General features: G+C 32.4%; 4 protein-coding genes across 8 annotated transcripts in view; 2 read left to right on the forward strand and 2 right to left on the reverse strand.

Annotated features, from left to right (window-relative positions):
- The first annotated feature begins 512 nt into the window (after window positions 1-512).
- Window positions 513-6,024, forward strand: LOC110994161 (GDP-L-fucose synthase). 3 transcript variants are annotated; one of them, XM_022260677.2, is made up of 8 exons: window positions 513-699; window positions 919-1,079; window positions 1,371-1,485; window positions 1,846-1,974; window positions 3,442-3,515; window positions 4,703-4,842; window positions 5,112-5,240; window positions 5,772-6,024. In XM_022260677.2, exons 2-8 carry the CDS (start codon window positions 922-924, stop codon window positions 6,005-6,007), a joined length of 981 nt encoding a protein of 326 aa, XP_022116369.1. In that variant the 5' UTR covers window positions 513-699; window positions 919-921; the 3' UTR covers window positions 6,008-6,024. The 3 variants fall into 3 exon arrangements, with proteins under 3 accessions (XP_022116369.1, XP_045487883.1, XP_022116370.1); XM_022260678.2 differs by lacking the exon at window positions 513-699 and adding an exon at window positions 717-832; XM_045631927.1 differs by lacking the exon at window positions 513-699 and having other exon boundaries at window positions 715-1,079.
- A 377-nt stretch (window positions 6,025-6,401) lies between these two features.
- Window positions 6,402-14,192, reverse strand: LOC110994159 (glutamate dehydrogenase, mitochondrial). Of its 2 annotated transcripts, XM_045631909.1 has the most exons (11): window positions 13,859-14,192; window positions 13,055-13,178; window positions 12,083-12,190; window positions 11,683-11,775; window positions 11,274-11,360; window positions 10,533-10,699; window positions 10,073-10,210; window positions 9,776-9,937; window positions 8,633-8,837; window positions 7,119-7,261; window positions 6,402-6,587 (listed from the first exon to the last, which is right to left on the reverse strand). In XM_045631909.1, the coding sequence occupies exons 1-11, from the start codon at window positions 14,150-14,152 to the stop codon at window positions 6,471-6,473; spliced, it is 1,638 nt and encodes a 545-aa protein (XP_045487865.1). In that variant the 5' UTR covers window positions 14,153-14,192; the 3' UTR covers window positions 6,402-6,470. The 2 variants fall into 2 exon arrangements, with proteins under 2 accessions (XP_045487865.1, XP_045487866.1); XM_045631910.1 differs by lacking the exon at window positions 12,083-12,190.
- Window positions 14,193-15,820: 1,628 nt separating this feature from the next.
- On the reverse strand, window positions 15,821-19,688 carry LOC110994165 (phenylalanine--tRNA ligase alpha subunit). Its single transcript, XM_022260684.2, has 6 exons — window positions 19,331-19,688; window positions 18,867-19,221; window positions 18,392-18,669; window positions 17,713-17,853; window positions 17,203-17,410; window positions 15,821-16,065 (listed from the first exon to the last, which is right to left on the reverse strand). The coding sequence occupies exons 1-6, from the start codon at window positions 19,601-19,603 to the stop codon at window positions 15,845-15,847; spliced, it is 1,476 nt and encodes a 491-aa protein (XP_022116376.2). The 5' UTR covers window positions 19,604-19,688; the 3' UTR covers window positions 15,821-15,844.
- Window positions 19,689-20,100: 412 nt separating this feature from the next.
- Window positions 20,101-26,936, forward strand: part of LOC110994166 (saccharopine dehydrogenase-like oxidoreductase) — a 28,232-nt gene continuing 21,396 nt past the window's right edge. The window contains exons 1-3 of one of the 2 annotated variants that reach the window (XM_022260685.2): window positions 20,135-20,307; window positions 21,392-21,557; window positions 24,204-24,391. In XM_022260685.2, the coding sequence (XP_022116377.2) occupies window positions 21,392-21,557; window positions 24,204-24,391 (354 nt within the window). In that variant the 5' untranslated portion in view covers window positions 20,135-20,307. Of the gene's footprint in view, window positions 20,308-21,391; window positions 21,558-24,203; window positions 24,392-26,936 lie in introns of both variants that reach the window. The other variant, XM_022260687.2, reaches the window with a different exon arrangement.

The following is a 26,936-nucleotide window of genomic DNA, read 5'->3' on the forward strand; positions in this document are numbered from 1 at the left end:
ATAAACGTCATTTCGTCACCTTTAGCTTGTAATTATTGTCAATTTATATATGACAAAATAATTGCCATCGTTTGTTTTTAAAATATCCTTTCTACAAAATCGAGCCTATGGTATGGGGTTTTTTTATAGAGTGGTCAGTGAATCATAGGGAATTTACCCTTTGCCCTTCTTTAATATTTTTTCTTCAACCTTATTAATATTATATAGAATAGAACGAATATTCGAGATTTATAATAAGAGAACGTGTGTTTTACTGTTTTGTACTCGCCACACGGAAGAATGAAACTATGCATTATGACAAATATTTAAACAATAATTCTTCATTAATTTCAAGAAATAATTATAAGTTTAAATACAATAATACATAACTTTAATCCGTAAAAAAGTGTTTTCTTTAAATAATTCTTCATGAACCTTTAAAAGAAAAATTCTAACGAAATACTAGGCGGTGTGGTCGAAAAACTATAGCGTGCGCCATTGGCGAACAATAATTCTTCGTGCATTATTAAACACTCAGTTTTCTTTTTCTTTTCATGAACATAATATTTAATAATATTGCGTTTTAATTTCATTTAAATAATATTATCCTTCTTAAACGTTAAAATGTATTAGTGATTTTGTTTATATTTTTTTATTTTATCATATTCTATTAATAGAAAGTAAAGTATTGCCAACACGATAACAAATCCTACAATCCTTGTAAGTTACTTCAATTAATATTAATTATTAAATTAAAATCATTTTTATGCTCGCAGATTTAGTAAAAGCGCATTTAGCAAATTAATGGAGAATAAGTACATACACTGGTGATAGAGAAGTCTTAAAATAATTTGTAAGACTATATAGTATATAACCATACAATTATTGATGAACGTAGATTTAATTATATAGATTTTCTTATTTTTGTGAATTGATAAGAATATGGGGTCAAGAAAAGAAAAGGTAATACTGATTACGGGAGGGACTGGTTTAGTCGGACAGTCTATAAAAACTATAGTGGAAGAAGAAAGAAAACAGGGGTCTCAGGATGTTCTAAATGAAACATGGATTTTCTGTGGCTCAAGTAATGTTGATCTTAGGTGAGTTTTTTAGTGTATGCTACCATATCTTCCTACCTCTTTGGTATTATTTCCAACTTATTTAGCCAAAAATAAATTTCTATCAGTTAAACTCTCTTACTTAAAGTTTTGCAATAAAAGTCCATAAATTACAGTGTTCTATGTAGTCTTATTAAAAAACAGTCTAAACCGCAAACCTTCCTTTTCCACTCCTTCTTCAATCCTTTTTTAAAAAATTTTTTCATATAGTAAAATAATACTATAACTTAAATAAAAGATAATCTACTTTATTGAAGTAATAACTATTGACAGAAAGAAAGATGAAACAGAGGCTTTCTTTGAGAAAGTAAAACCTACTCATGTAATCCATTTAGCTGCAATGGTTGGAGGTCTATTTCACAATATGGCTCATAATCTGGATTTTTTTGTAAGTTTTAGATCTATTGCATATTATGTATTCAGGAGTAGAATATATGTTTAGATAAACTTATAATAATACAAGATGTACAAAAAACATTGTGATGTCATTGCAATTATCTACCAATATGGATGGCCAACCATAACACAAAAAATAAATATTCTGCTTAGATAAAACTTCTTCAACTTAAACTTAACCTAATTTTTTTCATAAAACAAAAGCTTTATAGCAGCTGTGGTAAGCTAAAAAGAGACATAACTTAAATACAAACATTTGCATTTATATCTTTATCAATCTTTACAAATTAATAATCATTTTGGCAGTTATAATATGTAATGTAAATAATTCAATTAAAACTTCTATTTTCAGAGAGATAACATGAGTATAAACGACAATGTTCTTCATGCTAGCTTCAAATACAAAGTTAAGAAAGTTGTTTCATGCCTCTCTACATGTATATTCCCTGATAAAATCACATATCCTATAGATGAAACTATGGTGAGTATTAAAAATACAACAATAATATAAGTCATATTTTATGTGAAAATTCTTTGGTTGTGTAAGCAAATTTCATTTTCACAGTATTTATATGTAATGTAATGTGTACAACATATATTTTTTTCCCTTCTTTTCTCTTCTATATAAACATGAAGTTCTTCAGTTGTTACTATTACTATTCTATGATGCCTTAATCTAGTAAAATAAAACATAAAATTTTAAAGTTATTATTACATCATACAAAAATTTGTGTAATTATGTTCTGAATTGTTTAAAACATTCATTCCTTATAAAGGTGCAGGAATGTGGAGGAACATATAATATTAAATTTATTGATATCTAGCAATACACCGCGGTTTCACTCGCGTAGATACCTATCTCTTGGTAGTGGAAAGTCTACTAAGTCAGTCCATAGATATATTTTTGTTATCATAAAAAAAATATTTTACTTATCTTTCTTAATTTTTATATATATTAATTACTTCTTATAATTTTATGAGATACATACTTACATTCATAATGTAATCAATATACAGCTTTTACTTTATAAGGAATGTACAATCTAATCCGTTTTTAAATTCGTAACATCATTTACGTAGATTGTCCGACATTAGTAAATTTAAAAATACCATAGAATGTAGATATTGAAAAAAATCATGATTTTAAGTAAGTAGGTACTAAAATAATATTTTTCATCAGTCCAGGAAGTTTTAACATGAATTTTATAAATTGTTAAAAATAGAAACAAACATTCAAAATGCAATACTTTCTTCTATAAAATTAGGAAAGAGATTTATTTGTAGAACTTCCCTATACACAACATTTGACGTAGTTTGGTTTTGTAACCGCAAAATAATTTCATATTTAGAAGTCCCGACTCGGCATAGGGCAACATATACTTGCCTATGGATAAAAGATTCTTTTTGGAGATACATTCTATAATACTGTACGACATTGTTTGTTCTTTCAGCAACAGTTTCCACAGCTCACGCGCTTATTGATTTTTTATACATAACTTTTTCACACCATGGGTTATATTATTGCATTTTTGCAAAGATGCATAGTATATGCATGAATTCTGATAGTGAAAAAGTAGTTATTGTGTGAAAAAATTAATAAAATTAGAATTGATATATTTTTTGCTCATCAGCTATAGAATAAACTCCATTACTTAGTATTTAAAAGTATATGTTTATTGAAATAAAATAAAAGATATATTTAAAATATAGATTATCTTAAAATATATATGGGTATATTTTAAGAAATTTATGACAGGTATGTTATGGAAGTGCTGGGAACCCTGGCACAGGTATTTTTCACTTAAAAGGGTTCCAAAATCTTACTACTTACATTGTGATGCATATGTACTTAAAATGAATAAAAAAAGTCTTATATAAAAAAAGGCAGGCAACACCACAATATAAAACTTTGTAAAGTAAAACAAGTAACTTTGAATATTGTTCTTAGGTACATAATGGCCCACCACATACCTCCAATTATGGCTACAGTTATGCTAAAAGGATGATTGATGTTTTAAACAGGTACTTTATCTTTGTCACATTAAAAAACATTACCATAGTCTACTCAAAATTATAGAAGTACTGGCAACATTTAATTTAATTTAATTCAGTATATTTATGGTTAATCATATCTTCCGCGAACGGTCGGCTCTTATCGATGGTCTCATTTCCCTTCAAATTCCTTTCCCTTCATCCATATCCTGTTTACTTTCAACAATGGACCCACATATATATAAACTTTTAGCAGCTTTTATCTTAAGTAATGATATAAAAATTTAGATCCTATGAATGTGTATATATGTAAATATCTTTTCTTACACTCCTTTTATATCTATCTCTATAAGAATTGATCTTTTATTTTATAGATTTTCCTTTCCTTAATTCCGTTCCATCCGTTACGTTTATTTTTTTACCCGTTTCCCTGTTTTGACCCTGGGCCACAATGCACAAACCGTGCGGGCCATAATATAAAAAAAAAAAAAAATCATATCTTCAAAGATAATTAGGTGATAAGCTAATTCTGGAAGTCTTAAATTTTTGAGTCTCAAGGGGAATTCAGGGCCTAGACTTAGCGCTAAGTAAGGCTCATATGTTAAATAGTAATATATAATTTTTTGGGAAAAGGCATACTTTTCTTTAATAAGATCCTTGGCTTTTATCTCTGTATTTTAATATATTTAAGAAATCTTGTTGATAAAAGGGCCTGGGACGAGTGTATGGCATATTTGTTTGAAAATAAGTGTTGATTGATGATTTGCTATTTTAAAAAAGTACCGAAAGTTTTTACGCCGGCTTTTTCTGTCGGGCTACAAGCTCTGTCTTCTTTGCCGATGAGTAGAGATATTGTGCCAAATTTAATGACGTGGATTAAGTGAAAACAGTATCTTGGATTCCAATATAAACATATTTTTTTTAACGACAAACAGAGAATTGCTCACCGAAGGATTTCCAAACCAATTCTACTTTGTGTCCTTCAAGAAAAGAGCGTACTAATTAATAAAATGAAGGCAACCCACTTGCGAGCCATTTGACGTGTGTGTTCATGTGTAACACGTAACACATGGTGAGCCTACGTTTCTATAAAAAAATGTGTTATAAACTTATAATTGGTAATTCCTTATCAGGTTTTATATTTTTAAGCAAAAAAGTATGCAAAGGAGACTTGCTAAATTTTTCATTAAACACAATTTTTTTTATTAAATTTTCAGAGGTTACCATGATCAGCATGGCTGTATGTTCACATCAGTGATTCCGTGTAATATATTTGGTCCAAATGACAATTTTTCGCTCACATCAAGTCATGTCATACCCGCACTGATACGAAGAATGGACGATGCTATGACAAATGGTATATAAATAAATTAACTAAACTGTATACGTCATAACATATTCAGATTTTGTGAGACATATGGTCTCAGCTTGAATATAAATGACAAACGCTAAGTGAAAAAGTGTTTAAACAGTGGCATCATAATCTTTTTCTTTTTTTGCATTCAGGTTTTCTCAATATGGCCTTAAGTTACGAATGAATCTTTATTGCGTAATAAGATTAATCTATTGAGTTTTTTTGAGAGTTAATACTTAGGAGTAATAAATTAAAAAAATAAATGGTTTCAGGTGACAAAACATTCTCAGTATGGGGAAGCGGGGCTCCATTACGTCAATTTATTTATTCATTGGATATTGCAAAGTTGTTTGTGTGGACTTTGAGACATTACGAAAGTATTGAACCACTCATTTTATCAGGTAAAAATAAAATAGATCCTGTCAGACGCTTCTATTGTTTTTGGTATTACAGAAATATGTTTTTTGCTAATATGTGATAATCTATAAAAATGCAATAATGCATTATAATAACATTTTTAAACATATTAAAAACATCTAAAACTGCAAGTTACATTTTAAAATTGAAAGAGACAATAAATATGCGAACTCTTCATTTTTAACATATTCTCTATTTTATTTAACGTAATCAATTATTTTTCGGTTGTATTTGTGTTATGCGTTACACATACATTATTATTATATGTATTTAACTACACGATTGCCCGTTTGATGGCGCCAGTTTCGCAGCTTAGTCTTGCGTCTGCCATTTTCCATCACTTGGCAGTCAAAGGCGTTTGTCATCTGTCATCAAAAATCTGATTACGCTAAAGTATCCTTGTTAAGACTTGACCGTATTCTAGAACGTTATTCGTCAAATCTAGTTCAATGAGCTGTCAAACGGTTTCTTCCTAGTGAAGTTAACCTTAAATCTTAAACAGTTTCACATTTCAGTGGATGAAGAAGACGAAGTTTCTATTAGCAAAGCAGCCGAAGCTATTAAGAAAGCTCACGGTTTTACCGGTGAAATTATATATGATACTAGCAAAGCTGATGGTCAGTATAAAAAGACTGCGTCTAATAGGAAATTGAGGTCATTGTATCAGGAATTCAGCTTTACGCCATTTGAGCAAGCCATTCAGGAGACAGTCACATGGTTTAAACATAATAGGGAAAGTGCTAGGTTATAATAAATTATTTATTGGTTTTTGTTTTATTTAATACACAACGAATGTTCCCTAAAGTATTTTTCCTTACGCTAAGGGGTAAGGTTGGCAGTTTAACCTGTCAGTATGTGATATTGTTTTAGCTACATAGCACGTAGCTCAGTTTCATAATCACACGTTGAGGCAGAATACGAAATTCCACAACTGAGCGTTTTTAAGGTAGTTTTTACTGCGCACCATCGTATTTCCAATTCAACTTAGGATTTTTGAATATTCCTAAAAAGTAAAGTATTTATTTATTTAAAATAAATAAATACTTTTGACTAACCCATTATGATACGCTTCTACAATAATTGTCTCTATTAACAAAGCAATGTCTTCACATTATGTATTGGGTTTGATAGAATAAAACAAGAACTCAAATTACAGTACTTATATAATATACGTTTTAATACATGATCTAATTAATCTCATGTAAAGCATATAATTAAATTGCGACTCCTTGTTCGTCGTAGGTAACAAATATTTTTTCAATTGCGTTTATGTAGGCGGCTGTTCTCACGTCCATACCCAAATTGTGCGCACACGCAGCTTGTTTTACGTTCTGCAAAGTAAGAATCGATCGTAGTTGTAAAGAATTCTAAATTCAAACCTAATTACGAAGAATTGTGTCGAGAAAGCCAGTTACAATTTAGTGATCAAATCATTTGTTTTATGAAATTAGATTATTCGGGGCTCAAGTTCGAGATGATTAATTATATATTATGTATAATCTAAAATAAGCGACACTATTGAGTGGTGCAAGAAACTAATATGTTATGGTTTTTATAGAATACGGAGCAAATTATTGTTTTTGTAGAATAGTGGGCATTCACTGCAGCCCATGGAGACCCATTTTAGTCATTAGTGTTTGCGTAATTAAAGTAGGAATATCCTCTTTTGTAATAATTAAAGGGTTCATTATAGTACCCTCAAAAACACAAAGACAATTTAAAAATGATCGACTGCTTCTGCCTTTAAAAAACAAAACTGTCTTCGTTAACAAAGGAAGATTACTAAATTATTTGTAAATCGAATTTAAAATTGCAGACTTAGTGTCCGATGGTTCTTTATTGTAATTTATATTCCTACTCACATTGCAAGCGTTGATCATAGAATATTCCAGTCCTGATGTCACAATGTGGTGTTCGCTGGCACCCGACATCAGAGATTGGAACAATGGTGTTGGCTGGATCTTTGCGTCTATATTTGAATTCTTAAGGGATTTCTCCACTGAATCTATTAATTAAAAACGGTTTTAGTTTAGTGGCCTTAGATGCCACGTTTGTTATGGAGAAGTGATTAGTTTTTGCCGTACAAAAATCGTCGGAATTTGATACTAAAGCCGGGTTTCCACCGCGAAAGGGTAATGAGTGGGAAATGGTTAGGCGGGACGGACGCCTTTTATATGAAATAGGTTTACATTTCCACCAACAAAGAGATTTGTCTGTTGATTTCCACTGCAAAAGGAAAATGAGAGAGAGGAATCAGCGGAGCGAGCTGAACGAAAAATGAGAAATGGAAAATGAACTTTCAGTTTACACAGAGAGCGAGTTCAGTTGGAGTTTTGAACGTGCGGTAGTGTTTTGTTGCGAATTTGCGATGTTGTCGAGTGACACGGGATCAAGTGAAGAGAGTGATTATGTATACAGAAAGAAAAAGTACATATTATCTTAAGCATAGAAAAAACGTGCAAGACGCGAGATTTTGGTTATGCCAGCACATTCGAGAAAGAACATTGAAAGGGGAAAAATTTAATAACTATTACAGGGTTAGTATTTAGTAGAGAACAATTTCGGGTGATGGAAACCGCGAGCGAGTCCGTTTCAAACTAGTCGGCGAGACCTTGACACAGCGGACTCGTTTCAATCACTTTTTACTCGTTCGATCCGCCCCGCTCAGCACTTTCTGTGTGGAAACGCTACTATGTAATTTGTCACTGCGAGTTGAACGGACTCCGTAATTACTCCTCTCCGCTCCCTAGAACTGAGCGAGTTCCTTTCAACTCTTTCTGCTCGCTCAGTCCTTTCCGCCCGACTATTTGTTGGTGGGAATACAAGTATGCAGTTTACGCTTGCGAGTTAGACCGAGTCCTTAATGGGTCCGTTCCGCTCGCGGTGGAAACCCGGCTTAAGACATGCCAGTTTCCTATTACGTACCAGAACGTCCTCAGAAATAGAAATCATTTGAATGTTGTAACAGTTGACAGTTCACTAAGCTACATATCTATACTTATACATAGTCTGATATAACATAGAATATTTTTATGGAAATTAAAAAATGAGAAAACTTTTTTGGAAAGATAAAACGTCACATTCGGAGATTGACGTATCGGGGCATACTTAAAACAAAAAGGAATCTCGCACTTATTATTTATTAATATTATTAATTTTTAGACGAGACCTGGTCCCTGAATTTTCTAAGGTGTTATCGTAATAGTATTACGTACAGACACTAGACAGGTTAAACCTTTTTGATATAATTTATGAAATGTCAAGCTCAAGCTTGGTCACGTGACCACTTACATACAAATTCGATAGTGGGGCAGTCGATTTTGAGTAAGTTGATCACGGCTTGAACGAAATTTAAGGGAAATTGCCAATTTCTCACCTAAAAGTGCAGTATTGGAATCCCTCCAAAACTTAATACTCAACTTTCCAAAGCTGACATGATTGATGTTCTTCAGAAACTCGAAGTATGAGACAGTTACGCCTCCTGCATTCGCGAGCAGATCGGGAAGACATAGGATCTTCTTCTCGCGGAGGATGACGTCAGCCGATGGAGTTGTTGGGCCATTGGCACCTTCCACTATTATCTGGCGTCCAAGAGTTTGAAAACATTATATTATTTGGTATTATAATAGGTCCGAGAGTTCATTTGTTATTTTATTTTACCAATGTTTGTTTTATTATTGTGCTTTTTAAATTACGTGATGACGGATGTAAATTGTAATGTGTTTGTTATGTACATGTTATGTGGAGAATGGATGGTGAACACAACGCCCCGGTGGCCTAAGGTCTAGAAGTGGTACGTAGGTGGTAGTGGAATAATTTTGCGAGCTCACTTTAGGGTATGATGTCATTGCAGTGACATTCAGGTTTTTGCTACATATATTTACTAGCAGTGTTCAAGAAAAAATGACAATGAGCATGACGCAATTATATTGTATTTTATGTTATTTAAATTTTCGAAGCAGTGACCGATGACGGCTTTGTATACCTATATCATTTTTCTAAATCTAAAATTCCCTTTAAATTTTGCTCATAACCCATATAAAATCGTGTTTAGCAGCGTCTACTCCGTCGTCTTAACACGTCAAGGCCTGGGATATTCGTTCTGGGATAGGGTCTTAATGGAAGTTCTCTCACTCTCAGAACTCATTTGAACTTGGCAAACGGACGCGCAACTGTATCAGGGAGCATGACTCCTTACGTTGCTTTCTCTCTTACCAGCCCAAAAAATTCCAAATACCAAAAAAATTCTTTACCGCGAAAACGTCAACTCATCCATTTTTAAGAACACGTTCCGAGCAGCGTCGTGATAAATGAATATCTTTAGAAAACAAAAGATTATTGCTTCTCTTTATTATTATTCTATCTAATCTCTGGGCTATGTCTGCCAGTATTTAATAATTTTCTTACAAAGTAGAATCTATTATCACTATTTGTGAACCACCCCTCATATAAAACGACCTTATAACCAGAACTTATTGTGCATTCTATAACCATAGTTTTGTATTAGATATTGTGTTACCTTGCAATTGAGTTTTCCTGCGTTTTCATGTGTGATGGTTTTTTCAAAGGCAGCCACGACAAGTATATCACACTTCTCAAAAAACAGCTCAGGCCCACATTCCTTGGCGCCTTGGAAGCCTTTGGCACTACCACGGTGCTTTGCCATGTACTCTTGTAGTTCCTTAAACATTCTATTATAAAGAATATAATAAACGTAAATTGACTGTAATAGCATCTGTGTACCATTGTTCTAAGGTGCATTTTACATTGACTATATTTATGTTGTCTAGTCCGTCTTTCACGGTTTTTTCCTGACCTTACACTTGATCCCTTCAGGGTTGGACAGGTTGCAGTTTGACTCCAAAACTCCGATGACCTTCACACCACTTTCCTGGAAGTGGATTCCTGCCCAACTGCCCACGTTGCCGAAACCTTGGATTATTGCAGTCTTTCCCTTTAATATTTTTAATAATTACAAAGTTTACTATTAACTAATTAAACATAAAAGTTATACCCTTTAACATTAATATTATTATTTTATAATGAGTTTTGGATTTGTTTGCTTTAAAGCAAACATTGTCACGAGTTGACTTGATAATTTTATATTTTGGAATGTTTTGAATGATTCATATGTCAAATTTAAATTTATTTATTTAATTCTATTATTATTTTTCTTAAATGTATTATCTGATATGAAAATAAATGGACAAGTCCTTCACAAATTACTCACTAACGATGACGCAAAAACCTTTTGGTAGCTATGTCCTATAAAATACCTTGAACCCCGGTTCCAGGTCTATAAGTTTCATCCACTGTTCGTCGTGTATGAACTCACTGGCTGTTATAAATACACCACGGCCAGTGGCTTCTACTCGTCCCCGAATACCTCCGCCATTTATTGGTTTGCCAGTTACGCATGCTGCTGCGTTGATATCGTTATAACCTGCAAATAAACATTCATACACAGACACACATACACAAACACACACGCATACACCATGTGGTTTCCTTATAATTAATATAATTGTCTATTCTTTACATATAATCATTTTGTCGATCCGAAGTGGTGGAGGCCTGATGACCTGTAACACAGGTGCACAACCTTTAACAGGCATCAGTCTCACTTAAGCAATAGCAGTGGTCCAAAGAAGAATGACAATTATTGTATATGTTTTTGTGAGAAATAAAATAAATATATTATTATTATTATTAAACCTCCAACTGAACTGTAATGATTAACCAGGTCCCAGGTGACAATAAAAAAATACAAAACTATTGTGATTATCGTTTCATCAACCACAAAAACAATATTACGCTTTTCAATTTTTTTATAATCTTCACTTACAGTTTTGTCCTAACAAAAAAATAATGTAATCGAACAGATTATATTGGCACCAGATTTTTTTTATTTAATTTATCATTCAATATTCAAGTATTTTTATAGCCACATAATATGAAAGCTTTTCTTTGCTTTCAAGATTTTTCCTTTATGGTAAGTTGTCTAACTTTAGTCTTACCTAAAGTTTTAATATAGGTGTCAACTATCCAGGACATTTCTCTTCCAGATGTGTTAACATCAGGAGCTGGGACATCTATTCCTGCACCTGCAAATATATATTATTATATTAGACTTATTAGTCTAGTAAGTAACTAATGATTTGTTGTACTAATTTATTACATTATTTTAAAAGATCGACGTCTCGATCAGTAAGCGGGGAAATTCGATAAAACATTGTTTAAGCCGCCTATCAAAGCTGATCTAGTTCTTATAAGAAACAAAGTTATTTAATATTAACAAATACGTAATGCCTATTTGAACCCTATATATGAAAAAAATCCATTAGATAAAGATTTTTTATGCGTACGAAATTCGCGGTCAGGTAGTTACTATATCACTCAAACTTGTATGTATAGAATTATTTTTACCTATGTAATGCTTTTTCGCTAATTCTAGGGTGTAGCGTCGTGTTATTCTTTGTAATTCAGCCACCGTGTATTTCTTTGGGTTTATCGCAACACCTGTAAATGCAGTATAAAAATAAGTAGTTTGTTGATTACAGTAACGTGTTCCATTGGCGTAGGCGCAATGGCAATCAATCTTCCAAGCTGCATTAACAATATTTTTTCCAATTGAAATACTGGAAATGTTACTTTTTTTATAAGGATCCAGGGGCGGATCTACCGTGGATACAAAGCCTCTAGTCTCCACTTAAAACAATAGGCGATATTTGTAATTTAAAATATAGTAGTATTAAAAAATCCAATTATAATGTTGCATCAACTCATGTGATCCATATCTTTAGTAAGAATCGATTATATAAAATACCTCCTTTGGAGCCCCCAAAAGGGATATTGGAACAAGCACATTTGTACGTCATGAGTGCAGCTAGAGCTTTCACCTCTTCAAGGTCAACTTGGTCAGAAAATCGTATACCTGTGACATTTAAAATCTATAACAGTAGCTTCCAAAAAGATATATATAACTTTTAATTATTAATGTCACTCATAAGCAGCCTTCAATAAGAATAATGACATATTTAAACGAAAGCGCTTCCGCACAGATCGATATTATCTTACTACACAATATGTATGGGGTGGAGCGGCATCGTCATAAAAACTAAAAAATTCCCGTGCCCAACGCGCATATCTAAAGATAATATAGGAAATCTTTTCGCTTCTCAATTTCAAAATTGTATAATGAAAGAAAAGTTTTAATGGTTAGAGATAGATCTCTTAGAGATATTGTATTATACAAATATACTACACAGCAATATGCAGGCCTTTTTTGGAAGGAAACCGACTACACCTACTAGGTACATCACAACACCTCCACATAAGGCAAATCCAAAAATGAAAAAGCGTAAGTACTTTCATCGCTTACCGCTTTTTCTCCTTCAGAGGCCCTTTCATCTTTAAAAAAAAATGTTCAATAAAGATTGCAAATTTTATACCTACATGCCCGAATACATAATCTTAAACAACATCTTTTCAACTATGCTGAAACAGAAAATATTCCTATTGTGTAACAATATTGTTGTGTATGTTGTCAACTACCGTTATCAAGTTAAAAGGAAAAGACTAGCTGCCTACGACACAGTAAACCTAATTATCCTTTTTATTTTGTTTGATAAAGTTCTTTCTTTCTATATATATTAAGATATCTTTCTCCACCTCACCTCCACCATCTAACATAGGTATAATACTCATCAATGCTACTGTAAAAACGTTTTGCATCGGTACCACTACACTTCATTGCTGAGTACTGAGACCGAGCGAGATCTTTAAGGATTTTTATTACCTCCTTTACAAGGAAGACGATGCACGCTATGTTGCGAGCGATACGCGTGTATGATTTCGTAGTCTCCGTTCTTGCGTTGTAAGGGAAACTCTAATTGTAAAGAACTGTTGCAAGAGCCCATAACCTGAAAATTTACAAGCTTATAGCCGGTTATATGTATTAAAATATATGTATTTAAAACTATTAATTAGTGTAGAAGTTGAACAAAATTACTCTCTTGACGGCTTCCAAGCTTTTCACTTTTCTCTCAGCGACTCTGTCAGAAACACATCAATATTCAAAACGTTTCATGTAGGTACCTATTGTATGTATGTGTTGTGTCTACAGTCAACACCAATTATTATAAAAGCTTTATCTTTAGAGCAGCGAGTCTAACAATTTGCTTGACTTTGAAATTTTTTGCCACAAGTATTGTATCGGTAAGGCATGCTCGCAAATCTGATTTATTTAGAAAAAAAATATTGTATTATTAAGTTCATAGTTCTAAGTGTTCCTCGTGTAATTTATTTTGGCGTTTTCTTGGTAACATTTAGACTATAGTAAATTATTTTAGTTCTATTAATGTCCCTAAATATTGGGTTGCGTGAATTTTTTTTTATTGGCGTAAAAAAGTTATTTATATACAGTATATAGTTTTGTTATAAGCTGAAAACCTTCTTAATAAATGAAAATAAGGTACACATAGATAGGTGTACAGTCGCCTATACTTTTAAATTCTTCTATAAAAATACAGCATTTTACCTTCAGTACTTCTATACAGCTTTTTAACGTAATACCAAAAAAAATGAAAGGCGAGAAACACACCTTTAAAATGCCAGCAACACGCTGCTTACGTTTCTTGTCTGAGAAATGTGTATGTTTTTTCAAATACTCTTCAAGACTTGGTTCACACACCTTCACGGCGTAGTGATAGAAATATTGGACCATTTTATAAAAACTCGGATTTGGATCTTGTGCTACATCTTTTAATTTTTCAGGAATCTCATAACGTCTAACACTGATCCGCAGTGGACTTCTTTTTAATATTGACTCTAATACGATATTCTTATTTAATGTTATTAATACCATATTTAAAATTATTAATGACATTAGTGTCATAATTAACAGCTGTCATAACACTTGACTTTTATTATGTATTAGGTTTTACTAGATGTAGTGATAATATTTTTGCGATGGATATTAGACTTGAAATAAGCAACAAAATGAAATAAAATTAAATTTTCATTATATTTAATCTTTTAATTTGCAACTGTTACAAACTACAAAAGTTAACTACACCAAACTCAATGATATTATGCTTGAGCTTTAGTTTAAAAATAATCCTTGATTTTTGATGAATTTTATGAATTGATATTTGGATGAATTCCACTGATACAAAGATATGTCTTTGTATCAGTATAGTATAGTAACATAAAGAGTTTTCGTAATATCGTCAGTCTTGAAGGTTGTGTTGATTGGTTGATTATTAATTAAGATTTATTTAATAGAAAATACACGAAAATAGACGAAGATAAACTATAATAAACCATAAAAAGCGGAAATTAACGAAGATAACCGAAAATAAACGGAAATTAACGAAGATAACCGAAAACACACGTAAATAAACGAAGAAACACGGAAATTAACAAAAATAAACGGAAATATACGAAGATAAACGGACATTAACGAAAATATACGGAAATTAACGAAGATAACCGAAAACACACGTAAATAAACAAAGAAACACGGAAATTAACGGAAATACACGACGATAAACGGACATTAACGAAAAAATACGGAAATTAACGAATATAACCGAAAATAAACGGAAATTACCGAAGATAAATGGAAATAACCGAAAATACACGGAAATATAAGGAAATTAGCGAAAATAAATAAAGATACACGAAATTAAACAGAAACTAACTAAGTTGAACGAAAATACGAAAATAAACGAAGAAACACGGAAATTAACGAAGATAACCGAAAATAAACGGAAATTACCGAAGATAAATGGAAATAACCGAAAATACACGGAAATATACGGATTATTAGCGAAAATAAATAAAGATACACAAAATTAAACAGAAACTAACGAAGTTGAACGAAAAGACGAAAATAAACGAAGATAACCGAAAATAAACGAAGATACACGAAAATAAACGGAAATTAACGATAATAAACGAAGACAAACGCACAAATCAATTCTTTTTCGAATTTTCTAAGCTGCGAAAAATTGTTTTTTTGTAGAAAGCGATTTCTACGTTGTAAGTTGTGCGAACAACTCTACGTCTTCAAATTTTAGGAGTAAGTCTCGATCAACTCCATTTGCAAGTGTATTGGAGCATCGTGTACATTACATTTTAAAGTTACCAGACAGCACCTGTGACTTGAACTATGTGATATATACAGATATATTCTCGGATATCTGAAGATTAATGACATTTCGACACTGAAAACAACCTACAGACAATATGCAATACAGAGTATAGTAGTTTATAGCCCTTTATGCAAATCACTATTAAACTTATTTCTTATTTCTTAACATTCTTCTTCGATATCGCGATATCGAAGAAGAATGTGCGGTGATTCTAGTCTAGCAAATTGTACCTATATCGTAGATAACGTTAAACAGAGTTTAATTTAAACACCTTAAGCTGATTTTGTTCCTTCGTTTTCCTGAATTTATTTAAAATAAATCATAATCATATTACTCCTAGTTTAAATATATTTTTCTAATTTTATATGTATGTCTAATGTTCCTATGAGACCGAATAAATGAATTAATAGACATAAATAAATTATTTATTTTCACTTATCAAGCCTACAAATCGGATTGTTTTGAACCATTTGAAGGTCCACTTTGGGTCCAACCAGGTCCCTTATATTATTAAGGCCGTATTTGATCATAGTTGGTCGTTCTAAAGACAGCCCCCACGCAATCACGTTAACATCCTCAGGCAGGCCCATGGGCAGAAGCATTTCTGGCCGGAAAACTCCGGAATTTCCAATCTCAATCCATTTTCCAAGACCTGAAAAATTCAAAGTAGATTTCTCCAGTGAAATATTCATTTTTTGTATAGGTTGACATATATGAAGAAGCCTTTGACACAAAAATAGAAGTTTTTCAGGTATAACTGTTTAAAATAATAAATCAGTGGCACTACAACCTCTTTAGGTCTTAGCCTCAGATTTCTGAATCTGTTTCATGATTATTTTTAAATCTAATAGGCAAGTAGCCTCCTCTAAGCCAGTCTAAGACATGTTGGTTTCCTCACGATGTTTTCCTTCACCGTTCGAGCAAATGAAAAATGCGCACATAGGAAGAAAGTCCACAGTGGTGCACAGCCGGGGTTCGAACCTACGACCTCAGGTATGAGAGTCGCAAGCTGGAGCCACTAGGCCAACACTGCTCTAAACTCTAAAAGAATGTTTAACTATTAATTTATAAAATGATAAATTAAAGTTACAGTTGAGGCTAGCACGGGTACTCTATAACTCTAAATAACGAGGTTAAAGGTTGCGACATCAGCGCGACGGAAGTTAGAGAAATTTTTGCATAAAATATCGGGATCGGTATCAAAGTTACACAGTACCGGTAATGACTCAAAGGCTTTTAACGACACCAATTAATTATATTTCGTTGTGAAAATTAATCTTATTTAACGGCTAGTCCCAGTTAGGCTGTAAATCAAACAATAGATGTGCTAGACGATTGATTAGATTATTAAGTTAGATTATTATCATTATATCGCCTTATCTTACCTATTAAGACAGCAAAATTTTGTAATTCATTTTACCCGAGACCTCCAGGTAATCAAAAAATATATATTATTGTATGGAAAGAGTCAAAACTGGCGTTTGTAATATGTACCGTTCAAAGTAAACTATACAAATTGTATGGAATATATTTTAGTTGTTAAAATGATTGCAATTATTTTATTGCTTAGGTGACTAGTTAGTTTTGTTATTGGTAGCGCCATCTAGTGGAAGTTAATTATACTGAATTAATATTATTTTGTTTCCATTAACGACTAAAATGTAAAGTGTGTTTGTAGAAATAATTTTGTTCTTATTTATCATCATATTTTAATTTAAATAAATATTTTTATTATAGATACCTCTATTTTAACAGCATTATTACTTCTTATTAAAAAAAAAAGTCTTACCAGTATGATATGCGAAAATCTCCATACTAGGTTCCGTATATGGGTTGTATGCTGGTTTGAACTGTAGCTGGTGGAAGCCGAGGCGCGAGAAGAAAGCATCTAATTCGCTAATGAGATCTGCCAAGCCAAGTCCTCTTGCTGCTACCACACCTTCGACCTGATGGAATTCTGCCAGATGGGTAGCATCAAGGGTTTCATTACGGAAGACCTGGACAATATTTTCCATCATATAATTTAAAAATCATAAAAGAGATTCTAATGAAATTAAACTTATAATTGAATGAATAATACAAGTAACTGGCAGAAATTTTTATGATAGTAGATCTTCTATCCTCAAATCTTCAGTACTAACCAGATGTCTTTCAGAAATTGAAATAACTAAAACTTGTTTCATTTTTATAGTTTATTTTTTGTTATTGTCCAATTTAAAGATAAAGAGAAATAAATAAATTGAATGTCAACCAGTTCATATTAAGAATAAATTGATCTAATTAATAATAAAAATAATACCTTATCTATACTGAAGTATTTCTGTGGTTTGAAATTATCCTGCTGAGCGAGTTTGTACAGCATACGTGCACTGACTGCTGTTGTGTGAGTGCGGAGCAAATTCTTTTGAGCCTCCTCTATTTTCCAATCATATCTATAACCCTACAACTCTCAAATAATAAATTACTGTGTTAAAATAACTAACTTTTTGTAATGGTGGTATCAATAGTTCTTTCATACATACATTATCTATACAGTTTCTGGGTCAGGAGAAGGTATTAAATAACATAAAATACATTATATTTATGACTTTTTACACTTGTGTATTACAGAAGAATGAATGCTATTGTATAATGTTTGCAATTAAGAACTCAAGTCTTAATTTAATTCAGATTTAGGTTATTACCACGCTTATACTGAGAAAATTATGAGTTGATAACTGTGTAGAAATGAAGTCTACTAATCTGATCTAATCTCAATTTTTAAAAGAATTGTTAATATGACTGTAATTAAAAAGGTAACTATAATATATAATATTGTGGTGTTGCATTTCTTTAGGTAATGTATTCAAAATTTACATTATAACACCCTTTTAGTACTCATTTTTTAAATTTCCCTTTTTAATAAAATAGTTATTGTAATTTTTGCTATAAAAGTAACTTTTTCCTCTGAAAAGCTAAAACAAGTGGGACCAACATACCTGTGATCCATAGCCGCCTTTGCTATGCACTTTTTTAACTTTTTCTAAGTAATCCATAGGAAAATCTGTACTATTAGCAGGTGATGATATGAAGAATGTATCATGAGCATCCCTAGCAGGATGCTGCTGTGGTTGGAAGAGCGCATCAAAGTTCCAGAAAGAGCTCTCAACATATTGGTTAGTTGGCATCTCCGTAAAACCCATTTCAAGAAAGATTTCACGGAATTCAGACCTCACCTTGAGGAGGGGATGTAGGTGACCACACGAGGGTGGTTGACCTGGATATTAAGAATATGACTTACTTATTTTAAATTTTCTTAAATAAATTTAAGCAGTATTAATTCATATTTTAACTTGAAATTTAAAAATGTATTTAAAAGGCTTGCCAAGCCCTTAAAATAAGATAAATAAAAACAAAGTTCATCAAAGACTATCTTTATACAAAAACTACACTACACTTTATACAAAAACTTACCTAGTGCATCAAAATTGTATGGCTTAAATTGCAATTCTTTCCATGAACCTGTCATCAGCATCTCACTTGTTAAATCTGTTTCTAATTTCTTTATAGATGTGGCAAATTGTGGGCCTTTAGTCAGTTCAAAACTTTTTAATGTTATTTCTTGCAGTAGTTTTCGTTTTTTATAGTCATTCCTAACATTATCAGTTAAATTATCTATACCTTTTTTAATTTCAATCAAATTTTCTTGAACAGTATCTGATATAGTTTCAACTTTACGCTTAACTAAAGGTGCACCTCCTGATTTATCTATGTAAATCCAACCAGCTGACATAGCTTTGCTGAATCCAACTTTTGCATTAGGTACTTTCTAGAAGAATATAACATTAAATTATGAGATTACAATTATACAAAGAGGAATGAAAAAGTGCTTTAATAGATAATATCAGTTGCTACGAGTCGAAATAAAATAGACTAACCTTCATAACTTCAGCTTGTGGCGAGCCGTCATCAGGAATATTTCTGTATAAAACAGCTTCGTGGCTTCCGTGGTCAGCGACCATTTGTCCTTCTTCCGTTAATCCCCATTTCGTAGACTTTACAGCTTCTGAAATTATCATCTCTAAAGCCTCGATACTTTTTACTGCACCAACAATTTTCTGATGATCTTCGTTAAATTCATCTGCAAGTTTCAAAGTGTTTACTTTATCACATTTTTCTAAATAATGCAAAATTCTCTCATTTAGTTCCATGATTTCAAATAAATTTAAGTTATCTAAATATTTTTGGTTAGAAGAAATAAGAATAAGGATATTGTAAAGTGTAAACGAAATGTTCAAGACGTGACAATTGAAAGCCGGCTCTGCTGTCACTGTCAAATATTAGAAGTCAAGACTAGAATAATTATTATTTACTTTACTTTTCTTTTTCAAATAGTTTACTACTAACAAGCATAGTCTATTAACTATTTGATCGAGATATTCATTTTCGTCAGATCAAATGCACTAGACATATGATCTGCGATTCCTTATGCGACCTCAAATACCAAGACGGTTCTTTTTCCGTACATACTCAATCATAAATATTAGACATATTATAGAATTTAATTATTAGAATCTTTATATAAAAATTTATCTTGATCAAACAAAAATTATATTTAAAGATGTTTCGAGGTAAGAAAATCAAATGGGGAAAAAGGATTATGAACGATAAGTGTAGACGCAGTTCATAAATTTTTACTCTCTATAATAGTTATTTAGTCTGTGCAAATCATGTATGCTCAATGCTCATCATTTTATAATTTTGTTTTGCCCTGCCGGCGCGGTTCGACAGTTTTTTAGATCACAAAATATTACTTCCTTGTAGTTATAAAATTATTGAAATTTATCAAATATACATCGAATTAATAGGAGTTCATTTCCACAATTAAAGTAATCGCAGTGTTAAAATTTTAAAGGTATGTATTGAAAACATTTCTAATATTTCGATTTTCGAGTGTTATATTTTCTCTACTTGTGTAAACAACTTAATCGTTACATCGGCACTTTGTTGAAATAAATTCACAGTTTCTTCCAATGAATTGTTACAAATATCGAGAAAATAATATTTTATCAAGAAATCTGAAATTGTACTTTGATTGTAAATATCATGGTAGTTTGTTTGTATATCGTACCAATTGAATTATTGCCATTGGAGGCAAGTTATTTATTGTTTATGTATTTAAAAATCCACTTCACCGGATTATAACTATTTAAATTACAACGGATATTTATATAAGCGTGTGGCTTTCATTTAATGTAGTATTAATATAATATGTATTTTATAATAATAAAGAACTTTACGACTTTTTCATAATGAACTATGTGTTTGTGTTGTGCGTTTTATTTTACAATTATTACGTTGAAGCGTTCATTGGAATTGGTTTGGTTCTTCATCTTCAAAGGAAAATTTAATTGGAAACAATTCCTGAGACAAGTAGGTTCAGTTAAAGCAATATATGGCAATATCACGTTACTATCAATGTATCAAAATGAAAATGTCGCAAAAACTTAACAAAAATATTCCATATTAATTTTGAGAGTTTCTGTTCCGTGCGTTGCATGAACGGTGAAAGTTTTACAAAAATGTTGTAGGACGGTATTTTTCCTTATTACATTTTATAAAAAACATCCATTACCACATTTCTATTTTTTAATGTGACGCGCTATAAACCTTTTAATTTCTAAATTATTACAAGTTCCACGAAAATATATTTCTCCAAAGTTGTTTTTTAGACATACGATCACAACTATTTAATTTTTAAAAAATGCTCTGGATAAATAATTTTAATAAATTAGTATGTAGTACGCGTATATAATGCACATGGGTCCTATTTATTAGTTAACCAACCAGTACATTTTACTCAGACAATACTTGATCCTGCATAGTGCGCAGCTTCGCTAGTCTGTTCCATAAATAGCCCACAGGTCCATCAGTGACTCTGAATCTTCGATCCAGCAGTGATTATCGATCAAGCGATTTTATCTAAATTTCTTTCATAGATGTCTCGCCTGGATCTGGTGATATTCGGTGCGACGGGGTTCACGGGTAAACATGCCGTGATGGAAATGAGTCGACAGTTGAAGCAGTATCCGCTTACGTGGGGTGTCGCTGGACGCTCCCAGAGCAAGCTGGAAGATGTGCTCAAGGAAGCGGCACAGAAAACTGGTGAGAGACATAGCGTTAATATTTATTACAACGAATATAAGTTCTAATAATACATATTGACGTTCACGATACAAAAAATCTTTTAGGTAATTTTTTTTACTGTACTGTACAATTATTTAACTGGACATTTCAAATGGTTGACTGCAGTCCGCTATTGTTATTTTTTTTTAGTGACGCAAACCAAAGACAAGGTTATTATTATAAATGGCCGACGAGGTTCACCCGAATGTAATTCAGGAATCCTTGTGTTCGCGTAATTCGCACAGTAAAAATGTGTTATTAAATTGGCTGGTTAGCGATAAACAGTATTTTTATTACGTTTTATTTAACGCTTATATTATGGATACAACGTAAAGTATGTACTAAGTTCGTTGCCATGGTTACGATTGAACATATAGAAATGGTAACCATGGCAACAAAGACCGAACTGCCTTTATTTACACAGATTAATTAAAACACTAAGATGACTCACCGAGAGTTAGAGTCAACGAAGCATAAAAACACGCATATACTTAATTCATTATCGTGACAATAATTTTCAAGGTCAGACTATTAAAATTTATTTTTTTGGTACAGCTCGTAAAACAGGTTTATGTACTGATTCTGGAAATGCAGGCTATGCAGGGTCTCTTAGGATCGAAAATTATTAAACCGTCTGCGAAATTATAGCCAGAAAAATTGCCTGGGTAAAATTAATATGCATTCACGATCATGACTTTTCAAAATCTTTTATAATATTGTCATTATTTATTAGGCAGATTAGTAGACCATATGATACCACACATCGAGTATCTACTTGCTGTTGATGCATTTCATAAATGTTGTATTTATTTTAATATGTACCTTTACATATTGTTGTCTCAGAAATTTACGTATACCAGTTTCAGTGATGTGCAATTCAATCATTTATGAGGCTATTGCGTCATTGATATCGTTCAAAATGCCAGATGGCTCTTTTTTATCTGAATTGCGATGCAGTTACCCTCCCCGTCTTCTCGAGGTCGTGAGGTATGTGGGGCTCAATTCAGAATAAGCTTTGAACAACTGAAGTATTTCCGAACCAATTCGACTGAGGTTCTCGTCGTGTTCTGTATTAAAAAAAAACTACGCTCAGAAAAGCTACCTTCGTCATCAATGATTCTTCGGTTGTGATCTCTTTTACGTTATGAGAAATGAAATAAATGAATTGTGAATTAAATATCAAGTGTCTATGATACGATCGACATAGATAATTAATAAGAATAAGACATTCGAAACAACAACTGATACTTATCTCAGATTCAGACTCAAAAATCCATAGAACGTGTCAGAACAATTTTACTTATGTCAATATTTTGGGGTATTTTTCTCAACTTAGGCGGCAGTCTCTACCAGTCATAGATAAAAACAAAGTTTCAGTTACTATGTGGTAAATATTATGGTATGAAGTCTAGCTCTTGAATTTATTTTAATTTAACAAATTGTTTTTTTAGTTTATTTAATAACCTTTTGTATTACTTTTTTTTCCTTTTGTTATATAGCAGCGATAAGGCCTCCTTACCGTTTATGTTATATTCCTGTATATGCATTATTGCAACAAATTGCTATTAAATAAAACAAAAAATATATGATTCCTTGATGAAACGCACTTTAGTTGTTGAATGCCAGTACTTTCTAGTAGAGGTTATCGGTCAGATAAGAAATACACCGATAAGGATTTATTAATACTTAAGTTTTTTATAAATCATTTATGAGTGTTTACATTGAATGAAATTTACTAGTGTACGTAAATCACAAAGATTGTAGCTTAGATATTCTGAGTTCTTTTTTTAAAAAGTTTTCCAACGTTCCATAACATATGTATGGGATTGTAAGCAAAATAAACTCTGGATAGAAAAACGAAACGGGCACAAATACACGTTTATCCTATGTTGTACGATTATAGGACTGGAGACAAATATTGATAGGAAGTAGTTTGCTCGTTTATGTGTTACTGACCTCTTAAACTCGTGACATCATATTTAGGACGCGTCATTCCATTTATACGTTTAGATCGGAAAGAAACTTAGTTGTATGTAACCACAGACGGTTATGCAGATAATTATTCTAATAGGTCATGTAAGGTTAGACTCATAACTACGTATATAAGTTATAATTATGAGGCAGTCTGGAAATTATATTGCAAACTCTTTAGTGAATTCCTATTTATATCGATAAAGTCATGGTCGGGGCGACGCGATAACAAAAGCAAATTTTGGCATACTATTGTAACTAAACTTGAAGCTTTTTCACACTTATTTTTGGCAGATAAAGAATTAATAAAACCTTATTTATGACAGAAATATGGTTATGACAAAATTAATCCAAGTAAGCCTAGGCCCTTTTGTTGTGGGTAACTAAATTACTATTATTACTTGGAGTATGTTTAGACTTAAGACCTAAGTATGCATGAATATATGAGTATGTGGATGTGTGTGCGCATACTCTGTTTTTGAAAGGAGTAGTTGCAGTTTGATTAAAGTATTTCGAATAAAAATACCCTCCCTCCTCCTCCTCTTATAGAACGATCGTAAAAAATAACCTTGAAACGCGTTTTTTCGCGTTTCCATTATTATTTTTTTGTTTATTTGTCTACAGACAAAAACCTTTAACAATCCATTGTTTCAGGTAATGACCTCTCGGGAGTAAAAATAATAGTGGCTGATGTGGGCGATGAGAAGTCGCTTAAGGACATGTGCAGTCAGGCCAAGGTGTTGGTGAACTGCTGCGGACCCTACCGGCATTATGGCGAGCCGGTCGTGAAGGCAGCTGTCGAATGCAAGTCGCACTATGTGGATGTGTCAGGGGAACCGCAGGTACAGAATAAAATTAATCAAAATGTGGCAATAAATTTTAAGCCGCGTACCACCGCTATATGAGAACTAGCTGCAATGTATTGAACAATTAGACTAAGTCCTTCAAGAAAGTACCTTGCCGATTCTTAAATACCGGTGAAGTGCCTTCTGGCAGACTGCGTCCATCACAGCGATAACTTCAGGTGAGCCTCCTGTCCGTTTGCCCCCTGTTCTATAAATAAATGTTATGTCAACATTGTTTCTCGACCAATCACAATAAAGCAGTCATCCTTTGTCATTATGTTTTCCAATTGGATATTCTAATAAGGTTATTTTAAGCTGCATTTACATTTGAATGCATTTGGGCTCTGTCCGATTTCTGTCGATACGATGTTCGTATATAATTTTGATTGGAGTATATTAACCAGCTTTATTATCAATCATTCCAACTCGCGTATATTCTTTAAATATTATAAATTAACACAGAAATAACTATAATGTGTTTTGTAAGTACTAATGACCATGGCGAACATGGCTTCAATGTACTGCGAAAAGTCACGGAAGATCATCGTCAGAATTTGTGTCACTAGATTTATTTACAAGTTACAGAGTACTAGCCTAATGATGGATCTCAGAAATATGATGATTTAATTAGATTCTCGACTGTTATCAGTAATAATTACTTTATATATTAGTCACTGTAAACAAATTTAGCTGAGATGGTTACATTATGTCATCAACATTAGTTTTTTTTTTAATAAAACAATGCAGATGCGATGATTTTTAACTGACTTCAAAGACAAGGACTAAATAAATTGTTCGTTTTTATTTCAAAATTCTTTTACGCTTATTGAACGGACAATTCATACTACACCAAAAGATGACGACATACCCTGAAACGCGCTACCGATATTATTCAGCCGCTAGAAATATATACAACTTCATGACGTTAGCCACTGGGGCCTTGGGTACAGGATCTTGCCTTTGGAGGAACTGTTCACCTTCCTACCTCTACGAATCTAATCAACTGATGCCACTTGATTTTATGTGCTTTTTGAAGGGATTTTCGGAAATTAGATTTCTGTTTCCGGTGCGTTGTTTAGATAAAGAAATATTATTTTTTTGTTGCATTCCCACTAAAAAAGGAATGCCCTGTATGCAAATAAGTTTTAAGCGTGTTAAATACAAGGCAATACACAATGAACGTAATTTTTCTGTTTGATCTTCAAGCGACCTTGGCCTATGATTTAAATGTTTTGCCCCGTCTAGAGTCTTTATAAGCTACGTTTAAAAACATTCTACTTACCAGAAATCTCATATAAATTCTAGTTTCAAAGTCGCTAACAAAAGCAACTTGTATTGCTGTATTTTTAAAAATATATCTTTATTATCGTAGTATTTACACATTCCACGCTCGAGAGACGTATATACTTTTATGTCTCTCGATCGTGGACACAATACAGACTTCAAGTACCTACATTACAAAGGGACAAATATTTGTAAATCAATGCTGTTATACTAATATTATTATAGTGTGGTATCACGATTCAAGTCTCATAAACTATATAATATATCCCTGACAGCGCAGGTGACCCTGTAGGTCACTAACAAACGGTTAGAGTTCAAGGTTATGACAATATATAAGCAAACTACATATTAAACGTCTGATAACGCACCGCGCTCGTAATTTTTATACAATTTTCATACAATTCGTATCGAAAGATAATACATATGATTACGATTTGATATCATTCCGATGATTATAGCAATGTATGGAGATTTGGGATGTCGTTGTGTGTGTAATATTATATTATAACAGCCATTAAATCTTACACTTTTATATCAATTCAGGTCATTGGTATAAATATTGTTTCAGTCCCATCCAGTAGCCAGTATGGGATCTCTGTCTGTTATTTAGCTTCATTTTTATATATATAGGTGATTTTTCGTTATCGAATTTTATATACCTATTACATATAAACAGTTCTTTTTCGGTCTACCATTTCCCGATTTCAAAGTACTCTTGAAAGGTTATCTCTTCTCTATAAAAACAAAATAGTTAGTTAGGGTGATCTCAACACCTGCTTAAGATCTTTTCTTTGACTGCCGATCGAGAAAGTTGCTCTCCATCACCAACGCTTATAATCTTCTTAACCTGCCACTTCGGGTCACTCACAAAGCTCATGGCTGCATTCCTTCCCTATTGCTTATACTTATTTACCTCTTTTCCTGAGCTAGTTACTAACCATGGCATATTGCTTTTTCTCATCACGACCTATCTATCTGAAACCTATAAAACTAAAAGCCTCCGTTGACTGGAGTAAACATTTTGGTCTACTAATCAATCCCAACAACAGTAAGGTAATAATTATTATTGACAGCCTTTATTTGTCGATGAGAATTGATTGGTCCAGGATACCTACTGTACAATATCGACGGTGTGACGTTAAATATGTGTGTGTGTGTGTGTGTGGGGACTCCGTTTCCGCAATTAGACTCTTAATAGGTCCGTTGTGCGTGAAGACGTTAAATATAAGCCGTACAGTAAAGATTTCTTTTTTTTCAA

This window comes from Pieris rapae, chromosome 17 (assembly GCF_905147795.1).
Source record: "Pieris rapae chromosome 17, ilPieRapa1.1, whole genome shotgun sequence".
NCBI classification, from domain to species: domain Eukaryota; kingdom Metazoa; phylum Arthropoda; class Insecta; order Lepidoptera; family Pieridae; genus Pieris; species Pieris rapae.